Source organism: Poecilia latipinna, unplaced genomic scaffold (genome assembly GCF_001443285.1).
Source record: "Poecilia latipinna isolate Pla-1442-1.1 unplaced genomic scaffold, P_latipinna-1.0 Scaffold1713, whole genome shotgun sequence".
NCBI lineage: Eukaryota > Metazoa > Chordata > Actinopteri > Cyprinodontiformes > Poeciliidae > Poecilia > Poecilia latipinna.
The window spans coordinates 239,391-252,736 of record NW_015114329.1 but is presented as its reverse complement, the minus strand read 5'-3'; the positions used below and the strand labels follow the sequence as shown (position 1 = coordinate 252,736).

Below are 13,346 nucleotides of genomic sequence, written 5' to 3'. Positions count from 1 at the left end.
GGGTGATGTCAGGATTCGTGTGGGGGAATGTACCAGAGAACCAAACATTTTGACTTGTCTTCTCTGTTCTTGACAATACTCAAGACATAAAGTTAACCTGGTGGTTTAGGTGGGGTGAGGACAAGGTAGGAGCAGAAACTGGCAAAGAGGCAAATTGACTGAGCCCTCTGCTGGACATCAAAAGTATTTAGGACAAAATGAATATTAGTAACAAATGCTACACTTGTCATATGTTTAATTGACTTATATAATGAGAGTTTTAATAACTTAAGCTTTAACTGCAGCAATAGATTGGACACATTTCAGATTGTACTTTTGTCATAAAAAATTAAAAAATAAATTCAGGAAGAATAATTCTAGGTGGAGTTATTTTTATTGCTGATGTCATTTTTTATATAGAGGCATATCATATAAAGACGCTTGTACTCCTCTTTAATTTCTACTGAATTTTCCATTTTCATTTGGCTACAAGCATGTTTGTGGCTTTATTTTAGCTATCATGCAGAAACAGTCACTTTTATCAAATAAATTGTGTACAAAATATATTTTATTTAACACTTAACAGTGTTCTGATAAGAGCTAACTCGGGCTTAAGAGAAATTCACAATGTTGAAACTACTAGTGAGTGGAAAGGGATTTTTATTTGCATTTCTACACCAAATCTATAAATACTCAAGTCTCCCAATCCCCAAAAATGCCCAAAGCTCCCTATTTTAATATTTCAAACACCAAATATATCTTAATACACCTTAAAATTATGCACAGTGAACTCTACCTTAGCACTACTGCAAAGATAACGTCTCTCTTAACGGTACAGCTAATCAGCAGCAGAAAATGAACTGAACTCCTGGATGGGTTGCTTTGCAAACACCAGCCAATAGTGTGTCAAGACACATTTCAACCGACCAACCTGCATTTTCTTTAAAACATTTTACAAAACAAAACACTTAAATATATGTTCCACGAAAACAATCTGACAACAGATCAATCTATGAGTATACTGAACTAATAATAGATGAGCTCCACTGTACTCACAGTCATAAGAAATAAGAAACTGTGAAGAAAAACATAAGGACACCAGATGTTTAAAGACCAAGGCCTTGACTTGTGATTACAGTATAACGTGTTTCATTTCATTGTTTGTGATATTCATTTTTTGTTGTAAGTTATATATCATGCAGTGATTTTACTGTAAATGTGGCTCTGCCATCATGTGAGAATAAAGAAACATCACTTGAAAAATATTCCCGAACATGCATCCCAACCGGTGAGTGCACAAAGACCAAATCATACCAAATATTTTTTTAGTAAGTCTCTGTCTGTCTATATAAACTAAAAATTCACATTGGATCTTGTTTGGTTATAATCTGACTTTCCTCCCCCTCATCTTGACCCTAAACATTCGAACTAGCTCATTGCAGAACTTGCATTTGAAGTTTTCCACGTTATCTTTTCCTTCTAGTAGGAAAAATGACTTTTGATTTCTTTTAATTGGGCAGTTTATTTCTCCAAACCAACATCTCCTTTTCCCACTTCTATTTAATTAGTTTTGCAACGTCCAGGTAGGCAAACTCAGTCTCCCGTTCTGCAGGGCAAGTGCTGGTGAACTCTTTCCTTAAGTAGGCACAGGTCAAATATCTCCACACACCAGTCATTTCTGCAGGGATGTCAAGTCCACGGTATTTCTTCACTACAACCTGATGAAGAAACAAGAGAATAATGAGCATAACAGGTCACACAATCTCCAGTGAAGAGAATGAACTTTAATGACCAAACCTTTAGAATATGTAGCTTAGGTAGAAGGTTACAGTCTGCAAGGGTGAGTTCAGGCCCATCCAGGAAGCTTCTGGTGGACTCAGGCAGGTCTCCAACTGCATCTGCATCAATCTCCTCAGACAGGGGCGTCCTCAGGAAGTCATCAAGACGACGGAGAGACTTTAGCAAGGCTTTCTCTAAGGCTTTCATTACAGGGGGACAGAAAGAAAAAGTCTGAAGCATAAAAATAGATCAAGTAGATTTTTTTTCATTCATACATTGTCTTCATTTTGCAAACTGGAAGCAAAAGCAAAAACAACAACTTCCTTTCAACATTTAAAGCTGCAGTACATAACTGATAAAAAATATATAGTTTACATATTTGTTGACACTGTCACTATTCTGTGACCGTATGGTATCAGACAGATAACGTGGAAAAACCGAGCTCCTCTGCCTTCTCCAAGTGCTCACAGTGCTAACTATAAATAACCAATCATAGCCAGGAGGAGGGTCTTAGCGCTGTCAATCAAAATCTTATTTGGCACTGATCATCTCTCCCTGCCTCCCCTGCTAGCTGCAGTGCTATCTGATACACTGGCTAGTTTGTAAAGGGTTCAAGTCAAAGTTGACAGCGTTTCAACTAAAGTACCGTAGGGTTAGAGTCCCAGTTAAATGGTGTTTTAACTAAAGTTCTAAAGGGTTAGAAAAGGGGTGCGGGTTTTAATGTCTTTTAATTTTTATTTAATTTATTTATTTTCATTTTTTTATTCAATATCACATGACTCTGTGTTTTTGTTTTTAATTATGCAAAGCACTTTGAAATGCCTTGCTGTTGAAATGTGCTATACAAATAAAATTTTATTTTATTTGATTTGATCTAGTATGGGCATCAATGACAGCTAAATATGGAGTTAACATCACACATATGGAGATTTTAGATGATGCACTGCTTTTTGCTGATGTGTCATTAAATCTCAATCAAATAAAATTGAAGATCTTGTTCATAAGAGATAAAAAGGGTTAGAAATTTATACAGCAAGCAATTATTAAGACGGCATCAGATAAGATTCTCCTGATCAAAATTAGGAGGTGAAATACCATTATGGCCATCACAACTGTATGTTCACTGAAAATGTCCATAGACACAGGTAATTCTTCTGCTGGGAATTGTATTCTGCTGTGCTAAAAATATTACTAAAATAATATGAACCTTTATAATTCCTGCACTGTATCAGTGTAATAATCATCACAACTTTAAAGAACATCTTACAAATGATGTTAATTGGTAATAACAAAACCTGAAAGTCTGAGAAAATGAACAATACCATCAACTAGAAAATTCCTGCAGAAATTTTAAGGGGCCTGCCAAAGTGTGCCCATCATTTTAAACCCAGCATTTTAGATTTGTCCTGGTAAATAGATCCATGCTGGTCTAACATACATATCTCAAAGTATTATCAAGAATATCATAGGGATATAAATGACCTGACAAACAATTGAAATGTAACTGCTAAATCTCAGGTAAGTAAAATAGGGTCCGAGACGACTATAAGCTTCGCACATTTTATTCTCACTCATGGTTTAAATTTAAAAACATGAAGAAAGTTGGTAATTCTTTATTTCTAAAAAAAATTAAAATTTCATACTAAGGATTTTAATTTACACTCAAAAATTCAGAGAAGTAATAATTTTATGTAAGCAAAACATGAATAGTCACAGGAAATATTTATTCTTCCCACAATGCATTGTGAGATCTGATTCAGCGATGTGAGACTACTCACTGCCTCTGTCTAGGACCCGTTGCTATGGTAATTAATTATCTGCATCTGGGCTGGCTCTCTCTGTTAGACAGGATGCTGGTTTCTATACTTGTGAGACACCCAGCGTCGGTCTCAGGGCCCTGACAAAAAACCATAAGCCCTAGGAAAATTTTGAAAACATTTTACAGGAGCAGGAGCAGGCATGTGTATCTATGTCATGACCAACTTTGAGATCAATAGGCCGATATTTGTGTCTGTGAGGGGGAGTTAAAAAGAGTTTTGGAGTCAGACCTCCACTGTGCTGTGTGTGTGTTTCATAGAGAAATCTTAGTGATTCTGTGAGACACTCAGTCTAAACTTTTCTCGTTTTTCTCAATTTATGTCGTCATTTTATCTCAGAATCCCACTAAAAATAATAGCTCCCTTCTCGGCATAGAGCCGCACGATTTGATACCACTTTTGTGGGGGTACACGCAGCGGTACGAGCCGCACTAACGGTGACGGAAGAAAAATAAATAATCTATAATAATAAAGAGACATTCTATTGGGTGTAGAACAACAGGTGCCTGCCATGCAATGTATGGAGGCAGTGACTATTGTTTTAGGGGCCTGCCCATAGCAATGCATATGGGCAGGCCCCTAAAACAATAGTTCATTCCCACACCAAATCAAAAACTTACTTATCTTTTGGCTTTTACTAAGCCAAAAGACTGCACCACTACATCTGTACCACATGAGGGTGCTGCTTTGCACCCTCATGTGGTACCTCTGTGCTTAGAGTGGCTACTCTAACCTGTTGGTCTCAGGTTGTCATTCACAATACAGGGGTGTCAAACTCCAGTCCTCAAGGGCCGCTGTCCTGCAGTGTTTAGATGTGCCACAGGTAAAAAACAGTGGAATGAAATGGCTTAATTACCTCCTCCCTGTGTAGATCGGTTCTCCTGAGCCTTGCTAATGACCTAATTATTCTTTTCAGGTGTGGTGCAGCAGAGGCACATCTAAAAGTTGCAGGACAGCGGCCCTTGAGGACTGGAGTTTGACACCCCTGTCACGAGAGGACCCAAATTTGGGTCCTCTCGTGACAGACAGGCTAAGCACAGATGCAGAAGATGAGACCAACGGTAAAACAAGAGTTTCTTGTCCAAACCATATAATTTCTGTCTTACCATCATGTGTGTCTCTTCTTGGGTTTTTGATATAGGCAGAAAACTTGGCAAAGATGTCAATTCCTGCTGTGTTGGCTTCAGGATGTTTGGGAGCCAGTCTGGGGTACCTGTATTTTCAAGAAACAAAAAGAGCTGAATAAGCTGTGTGCCAATATATTTTGGCAGCATAAGTAGTGAGCAAAGTGGGCATAAATGTAGCCTGTGAATGTTTTAGCACTTCTCACCTTGTGAAGCCAATTTTTCCAATAAATAGTATGTTGTGAGGACCCAATGCTCCATATCAAACCCAAGAACTGGGCCCCATACGAAGAAGTGTTGTTTTTGGGTTAAGGGTTAGCTTTAGGAGTAAGGTATGAATTGAGTTTAGGTTAGGTGTAGAGTTAGAAATGTAGTGGTAGTGGTAAGGTTTAGGGTACTGGTCAGGGTTTGGCTACAGAAACAAAAGGAAGTCAATGCACAGTCCTTGTGATGACAGACTTATATGTCTGTGTGTGGGTATACCGTGGTGGAGTCAGTTTCTCCTCCAGGAACTCCTCTATCTTGTTAACATCAACCTTGACCTCACCATCAAATGTCATGAAAGGAGGATTGATCCCTGGAGCGAGGTCCTGTAGGTTTGCTGGCTTTCTGAAGGTACACATTATACATGAACAATAGTGTAAAAATGCAAGAACAACTTTTTACACATGCATGTTCTTTCAAAGGATTATTCTTGACATCTGTCATAAAGAAATTAAGAAAACAAACTTTAAATGCTTACACTATCAATGTGAAAAGATGATGACAAGAAGTTACCTCTTAACATCCACTGTGGTGACAGTAAAGATGACTCCTTTCAGCAGTAAGATCATGAAGATTCTCTGAGAAAAAGGACAGTTTCCGATGCTCTCTCCATCACTTCCTGCCTAAACACATGCATACAAAAATACGTTCATTTTTTACATATTCTTCATAATAAGAAGGCATCAGCCCCCTGGGATCCTGTAGAGACAATTGGGTATAGGATTGGCAATTAATCAGCAGGGTAATATTTCTCACAGCTGGATGAACTTAAATTTAAGGACTTCCTGAAGTTGGTTTTGTTAGACTGCCCCAAGGCAAAAACTGTGTGTGAGAAAGGGTGAACAAAGGAATGTAGAGTGATGTGGCAAACAAGTGGGTTAGGGTTTTACATTTTGCTTGAAGACTTTTTAGCCTTTTGCATTTTTTCTACATCCCCCAAATTCATCCCAGGCATACCTGGGGAATGTCCGTCCATTGTCCAGAATGCCAAGTGGCCAGTTCTGCTTTGAATCTGGATGTAGTGTGATTGACTCAGACCTGGATGCCCAGAGACACATAAAGCCAATGACAAAGTTGGCCTTTTTATCACCTGAAGTACATTTCCAGAATTAAAAGACTAATGTTCCAACAAGATCTTGAGAAACTTTTATATTTAGTCGGTTTGATTACTGCAACAGTGTCGTCACCAGGCAGCATAAAAAGTCAATTAGATAACTGTTATGGATTCAGAGCTCTGCTGCTTGTGTTGTAACTAAAACTAGGAAAATAAGAGCGTATCACTCCAATGTGTTTACACTGGCTCCCTCTGGCTAGGCTTTACAATACTTGTTAGGAAATAAAGCACTGAATGGCTTAGCACCAAAATACATTAAGGATCTGTTACTGTATCAACCATCCAGACCACTGAGGATTTCTAATTCAAGTTTACCCTCATCCCTTGAATCAGATCCAAACATGGAGAAGCAGCATTCAATTTTTATATTCCTCTAATTTAGATCAAGATTCCAGCAAATTGCAAATACACTGAAACACTCAGTTTCTTCAAATCAATGCTAAAACCCCATTTTTATTATTATTATTATTATTATTAGTATTATTATTATTAATTACAACTGGGAGATTATTAATTATAGCATGTAATTCAACTTTTCATTGTTTTGACATTAGTCTTGTTTGTTTTATGTTTTCATCATTGAATTATCCTGGTGCTGAAATGTGTAATACAAATAAATATAATAAATCATTTTATTTTGAAATAGACAGGAAAGGCTTGTCCACTCCAATATATATATATATATACTGTCCATATGGACAGGAGAGTCGTGCCTCTGCTGCAACAGGCTACTAGACTGTCTGATATCTCCCAAAAGTGTCCAATACATGTGAAGTGGATCTTATCCCTTGATCTTATCGGTCTCAGCAAAGGTCTAAAAATCAACCACTGTCCTGTTTTGCTCTGTTGTGAGACAGTTCTGACTAATGAACTGGCCCACTAGGTCTTGTCTGCATGTTTGCACTTAACAATCGTCGCTTAAATGATTGGCCAAAAAAATACAATCAGTGCTCCCCTAGTAAAAAGAGCCTGAAGTAGGCCCTTAGGTCTTATACATTCAACATGAATACAGTAAAATTGAGTATTTGTGGTTAGCAGTTCTCCTTAGCATCAAATAGCAGGTTAATCAGCTTAAAGAGTGAGAATGGGAAGATTAACCTGCTGTTGGGAGCAGAATAACACAAGTACACTGCAAAGCCATAGGTTTTTATCTCAGAAATAAAAAAGACAACCCTGATCTTATCACTAGATGAGACAATTTTGAATCAGAACTTGTCATATTATTGATGATTTGACCTGTAAACACAACCAACACAGTGAAATCCAGTCCACAAACTCGTTCCATAACATTTTCATCGACCTACAGTCAATGCTCCAGAGCTCCTAATAAAAGAGGCTATTGTTTGAATGTGGGGTCTCGTGGTGTGTAAGCTTGTTGTGCAAATATTTGAGGCATGGTTCAAAATGCCCTTTATTGTGGAGTTGGACCATTGCTAATTCCCTCTGTAATTCATGCCCTTGTTCCAAGGCTTCTGGTCTATGGAAGAGCAGAATGAGCTGCTTTGTGGTGATGAGGAAAACTCTAAACTCTCCATCATTATAGAATAACTAAGTCTTTGTACAGAATGTGCTATTCTGTCCCTTACCACTAGGATTGCATGCCAAAGTAAAGCAAGCTATCTTGTCTGTTGGATTAGAACAGCACTGGTCTAATAGGATAAAGAAAGCAGTCTGTCAAACACACATACTGTACATGGGCCACAAATCCTATAGGTGTGTGTTCTTACGAAAATGCAAACTGGTGTTGGAGCTAAATTCCTCAGTTCGTATTACTAGATCTTTTGATATCTCTTGCTTAAAGTGTTTGTCTCAGTTTTGTGGTTGGAGATAAAAGAAGTCTCCCTATACTTTGAATTGCAAATTGCTTGATTGCATTCTTTAAATTTAATTAGGTTCCAGGAAGAGCTTTATGACATGCTTGTCTACATTCAAGATGGCAGTCAAAGATGTGATGCTATCGATAGATAACCATAGAAAGCCATGACTTCTGATAGTGGTAGGCTCCAACCAGAACTACTAGTTTAAGAAAAGTATTTTCAATTCTTCAGCCTACCAAGCTCTGAAAGTATTTCAGTTCACCATTCAGTCTGCTGCTTTGCATGAGTATTCATGTCCAAATGACTTTTTAGCATTCTGCCATGTTCTAATCCAAAAGTATAGTAGACCCTCATCTATTGTGATTCAGCAGTCATGGATTCATAGCTCTATAACATAGCTCCAAATTATTCACAGACAATCAACCTATTCACCTAAAGTAAATGGAAGCTGGAATGCATAGGTGGGATGCTAGTTGACATGTTATTGGCTGATGTTTGCAAAGCAGCAAATCCAGGAACATCATTGATTTTCTTGTCATTGATTAGTTGTATCTCCATGAGTGGGGAAAGGGAACGCTGTAAATGCTAGCTTCTGCAATAACACAGTGCATTATAATACATATTAATGGTGTCTGAACTGTAACAACAGTTATTAGTGTTTTTAGAAGGGATCTCAAATATTTGCAAATTTTAGCCACAATTCCTTTACTGGGTTGTGGCAGTTGCAAATGTTGGTGTAGATTCTTAGTCATCTAGGATTTGACAATCCTAAATACTTAAGTAGAGCACCTAACTTGCTTTTATTTCTTGAAAATGAATACCAAATTGTGAGCTGATTTGTCTCAAAGTAAAAACTGTAAAAGCACCTGAGACAAGTCAGGGATGCAGAGTAGATGTTAGAAAGATAAAGTTGGAAGGCACTTCCTCAGTTTTAATTTAGTTTTTCATATTGAAGATAGATGGCTAATTTAATTCCTTTCTACATTGCTGCTTTTTAAAGAGTGTCCTTCATCTTTGAAATGTAGATGAACTGTAGACCTTGAACCAATGAGCTGGCTCTTCTGTGTTTGGCATTGCTTTTGAAAAACTATTTTGTTTCTCAAACAAAATTGCAAATGCAATCGCTGACCTGGACTGCATATACCAATCTGCTGAGCTTAGGGTGTCTGTTTAGTGTCATGTCTGAAAGTGTTTGGTTTAATATCTACCAGAATATAAGGCTTAATAAGTGTAGAGGGCCTTCTCTGGGTCGGGGAGGAGTTGGGTCCTCCCCAAATGGAGGAATTTAAGTATCTCAGGATCTTGTTCACCAATGAGGGTAAAATGGAGCAGGAGATCGACAGGCGGATTGGTGCAGCGTCTGTACCGGTCCGTCGTGGTGAAGAGAGAGCCGAGTCATAAAGCGAAGCTCTCGATTTACCGGTCGATCTACGTTCCCACCCTCATCATGAGCTTTGGGTCATGACCGAAAGAACGAGATCACAGATACAAGCAGCCGAAATTGGTTCCCCCCTCAGGGTGGCTGGGCTCTCCCTTAGAGATATGGTGAGAAGCTCGGTCATCCAGGAGGGACTCAGAGTAGAGCCACTGCTCCTCCACGTCAAGAGGAACCAGTTGAGGCTCAGACATCTGGTTAGGATGCCTCCTGGACGCCTCCCTTTAAATACTTGTCCATGTGTGCAGGATTTCAAGTCCAAGATCAGAACTGCAGAAGCATTTTGTTTTGTTCTGTTTCTGCAAAGGAAGTCCAATTGCGTTCTACTCAAGCACTTACAAAAGGACTTAATCAGCCCTTTTAAGGCAATATTTTAAAGGAACTTCAGCCTTATTGCTGCTGTATTACCTCTGGTAGTGGTATTGAATGAAGCTCCAGCCAGAAATATCAGTTTTGAAACAGTAATTTTAAACTTCAGCCGACAAAGTCACTGTAGATTTTCTCATTTGAAAAACTTAATTTTCATTCTATAAAGGACAATACAATTCATTGATCTTACCTTCTATGGTTTAGGCTTAGTTTGGTATTCAATATAGCATCAACTTATCAATCTAGATATGTACAACTCTACAAAATATTAAGAGACCACTACACCGAACTCTATCGAAAACCTCATGGTTAACCCACCATATTGATTTCTGAACTCTTTCTGAGTTAAAATTTTACTATTGTTGTTTCTAAATGAATATTAACTAGTTTTACTTGCATTATTTGAAGTCTGAAAGCACTGCATCTTTCTCATTACTTTGACCATTTCTCATGTTCTGCAAATAAATAACACATTTTGCTTGGAATTTTGGAGACATGTTTCAGTAGTTCATAGAATAAAAGAATAACGTTCATTTTACTCATATACCTATAAAAAGTAAAATTTGAGAAACCGATCATTTTAAGAGGTCTCTCAAGTTTTTCCAGAGCCGTGCATAGGCCCTAAACCAGTTTTGTTGCATATAGAACTAGATTGTATGTGAAGTGCAGTGTGGGAACTCCATTCATTACCTTCACATAGAGAGAGATTTCATGGTTCTGATCTTGAAGTGTTCTGCTGTTTCTTCGTTTAGGATGTACTGGGCTTTCCACTTTCCTGTGGAACATCAGCTTGACCTCCTCTCTGTCATCCGGGGTCATCTCCTCCCGCTGTGGTATATATGAATGGCCATCCTCCAGTAGCACTACTCGCTTCTTCTTCACTTGGTCATCTTTTTTTTTGGACTGGGATTCATCTTTGATCACTGACTTTAACTCTTTCATCCAGTCCCCCTTCTTCTGTGAACTTTTCGGCTCTGGCACTTTATTTTTTATCATCCATTCTTGGCTTCTCCTTTCATTTGCCAATATATTTTTTCTAAAAGGCCTCAGTTCTTTTCTCCAGTCCTTCACCTCCTCTCCAATTCCTTCACCTTGTTGGTCTCTTTTAATCCAGTCATCATCTTTTCTCATGGTTGGCAGCAGCTTCGATTTCCCCTGCCCTTCTTTCCAAAGTGGTTGTGGATGTACCCCCATGGTTCCATTCTCTATTGCCTGCTTCAGTTCTTTAACTTCAGAGTCTTTCTTTATGTCTTCTAAAATCTGATAATCCTTTTTCTCTTCTTTTTCGTTCAGCTTCTCTTTCTCCCCCTCTTGTTTTGTACACTTTTCTTTTTCTTGGACTTGTTTCTTTTTTTCCTCTTCCTTTTCTCCAGCTTGCACTGTCACTTTTTGAAGCTCTTTATCCTGCTGACTCTCACTAGTTGTACCAAAAGGCCATCTTATAAATGGAATGCTTGGGACCTCGGTGGACTCTATAATGTAATCATCTAAAACGGTGACAGGTTCCTCTCCCATTTCAACTTCTCCTTCTGTTGCATGTTCTTGTTCAGTCTCTTTCTTATCTTCAGCAAGTTGCCTGAGTTCCTGATTGTCCCCTGGATCTATTTCAGACATTCTGGGATCTTGCAAAAGATGCTCCTGCACTCTGCCTCTTTCAGCTGTTGTGGTTGTATTTTCTTTTAATGAGACTTCAGTTTTTTCATTCATTTCAGATGTGTCCCTCTCCTTATCAAAAATCTTATCTTTGTGTCCATCGACAGACACATCCTGCACATGTGGCTCACCCGGTTCTACATGAACATCTGCTGGCAGGTTTTCAATCTGATGAAACATTTCTTTTTCCATTTCATCTTTCCCCTCAAACACTAAGTCTCCAATAACTTCTTGGCATGTCTTTCTTTCATCTTCCTCATCTTCCAAAGTCTCAGCCTGGCCAACTCCGGCCCCCGTTTTCCTTTCTGCAAACCCGATCTCTGTCAGTGATTGTGGTTCAAAGGTCACAGCGGGCAGTGTTCCTGGTTCTGTCTGTTCACCTGCTTCACTTCTTGTCTTTGACTCCACATCGGAATGCTGATCATTAGAATTAGAAATGGTGTTTGTGTTTTTTCTGTTCTCGTTGTTTTTCACCTCATCCTGATGGTTGGTTATTATCTGGTTGTCCTCGGTTTGGTTAAGAGTATTGGCTTCTATGCAGTCATTGCTTTGGCATGGATTACCCTGAGAGTTGATATTTTTCTTTACTGCAGTGAGATGTTGGGCCAAGACTCTCTCTAAATGGTCAGGATATTGGGTCGTGTCTTCTGAAGTTTTTCCATCAGAATATTTTCTCCCATGTCCGGACTGCCCCAGGCATACATCAAGACAGACGACATTGAGTTCTTTTAAACTGGAGTCCCGCATATTTGTTTCAGTTGGATCCGTTTCCATACATTCTTCTGCATGGATTTCCTCCCTGAGGACTTCATTGCTGTCTGATATTTGATATTTCTTAGCCTCTGCTAACACAGGAGATGAACTTATGATGGTCTCACATTCTTTGTCTTTTGTCTGTTCATCTAACTTTCCTTGATCTTCATCCCTCACTTCAGTTCCCTCATTTACATGCTCCTCTCCTTCCTTGTTTTGTAGTGAAGCCACTTTACTTCTTCTTGTGTCCTCATTTTCACTTTGCTGTCTTGACTCTTTCACAGTGCCATCAACTTGCTCCTGTCCTGCCACAGTTAACATTAAGACATCTTCACCTACCTCCTCTGCTAGTTCCACCTCTTCAAATTCTTCCATTGCCTCCTCATCCTCTTCACCACTCTGAGTGTCCCGATTTGAACAGATGGCTACTGGTCTGTAGATAACGGCTCTGTTTGACAAATCTGGGTGTTGGCAGGAGCTGAACTGAGCCATGAGAAACTTTTACTGAACGATGGAATTCAATCCAGAGCTAATGCTGCCCAGGATCCCAGGATACGATTGACTCAATTGATTAAACTGCTATTTGTTTGGTGACTTTCAGATGAGTCTTTAAATCCAGAACAAAGCAAAGATGAATATTTACCAAACCTTTATATTCATGGAAGTACGATTTCTTCAAAATCCAGACTCCAAAATTTCAGAAATGAAAAAGTTCAAGCATATGATATGAATAATATCCACCTGAAGGATCTGTTTGACTTCTTGAGGTGAGGCTCCTGTGCTCCTGCCTGCTAGCAAGTGTTGGATATTAGTATGCACAATCTTACTTCCTTCTCTTCCTCTACCTCTCCTCTCTCTCCCTCTCTGTTCAGAGATTAAAACAAGGCTGATCCCCATATGACCAAAGGCTTTAATCTCTTTCCAATTCAAGGACCAGCACCATTTAAACAACAACAAAAAAAAACAACTCAGCAGAAGCTGCACTAAAACTTTTGCACCTCTTGGGTTTACATTTTGTGCAAACTATCAGGTTAATTAAATTCTAATGTTATTGAAAAGTTCATTTCTGCACAGTGGCGCAGTTTGTAGCGCTTGCCTTGGTTCCTGGGTTCGATTCCCAGCCCTGGGTCTTTCTGCATGGAGGTTTAATTTTCTCCCTGTTCATGTGTGGATTCTTGGGTTTCCTGCTTCCTAACAGTCCAAAGACATGACTTTCAGGTTGTTTGGTCTCTCTAAATTCTC

General features: G+C 38.9%; 1 protein-coding gene across 1 annotated transcript; it reads right to left on the bottom strand.

The window, feature by feature from the left end:
• Nucleotides 1-354: 354 nt before the first annotated feature.
• Nucleotides 355-12,917, bottom strand: LOC106964743 (caldesmon-like). The gene is made up of 6 exons (XM_015060420.1): nucleotides 10,389-12,917; nucleotides 5,477-5,586; nucleotides 5,183-5,308; nucleotides 4,682-4,788; nucleotides 1,777-1,958; nucleotides 355-1,697 (listed from the first exon to the last, which is right to left on the bottom strand). Exons 1-6 carry the CDS (start codon nucleotides 12,594-12,596, stop codon nucleotides 1,536-1,538), a joined length of 2,895 nt encoding a protein of 964 aa, XP_014915906.1. The 5' UTR covers nucleotides 12,597-12,917; the 3' UTR covers nucleotides 355-1,535.
• Nucleotides 12,918-13,346: the final 429 nt, after the last annotated feature.

Excerpts from the sequence above, each read along its gene's own strand:
- LOC106964743 (XM_015060420.1), bottom strand. The coding sequence starts at position 12,596 with ATGGCTCAGTTCAGCTCCTGCCAACACCCAGATTTGTCAAACAGAGCC. Across the intron at positions 5,587-10,388 it reads AAATCTCTCTCTATGTGAAG|GCAGGAAGTGATGGAGAGAG; the intron begins GTAATGAATGGA and ends GCATGTGTTTAG. Across the intron at positions 1,959-4,681 it reads AAGAAGAGACACACATGATG|CCTTAGAGAAAGCCTTGCTA; the intron begins GTAAGACAGAAA and ends CTGTAATGAAAG.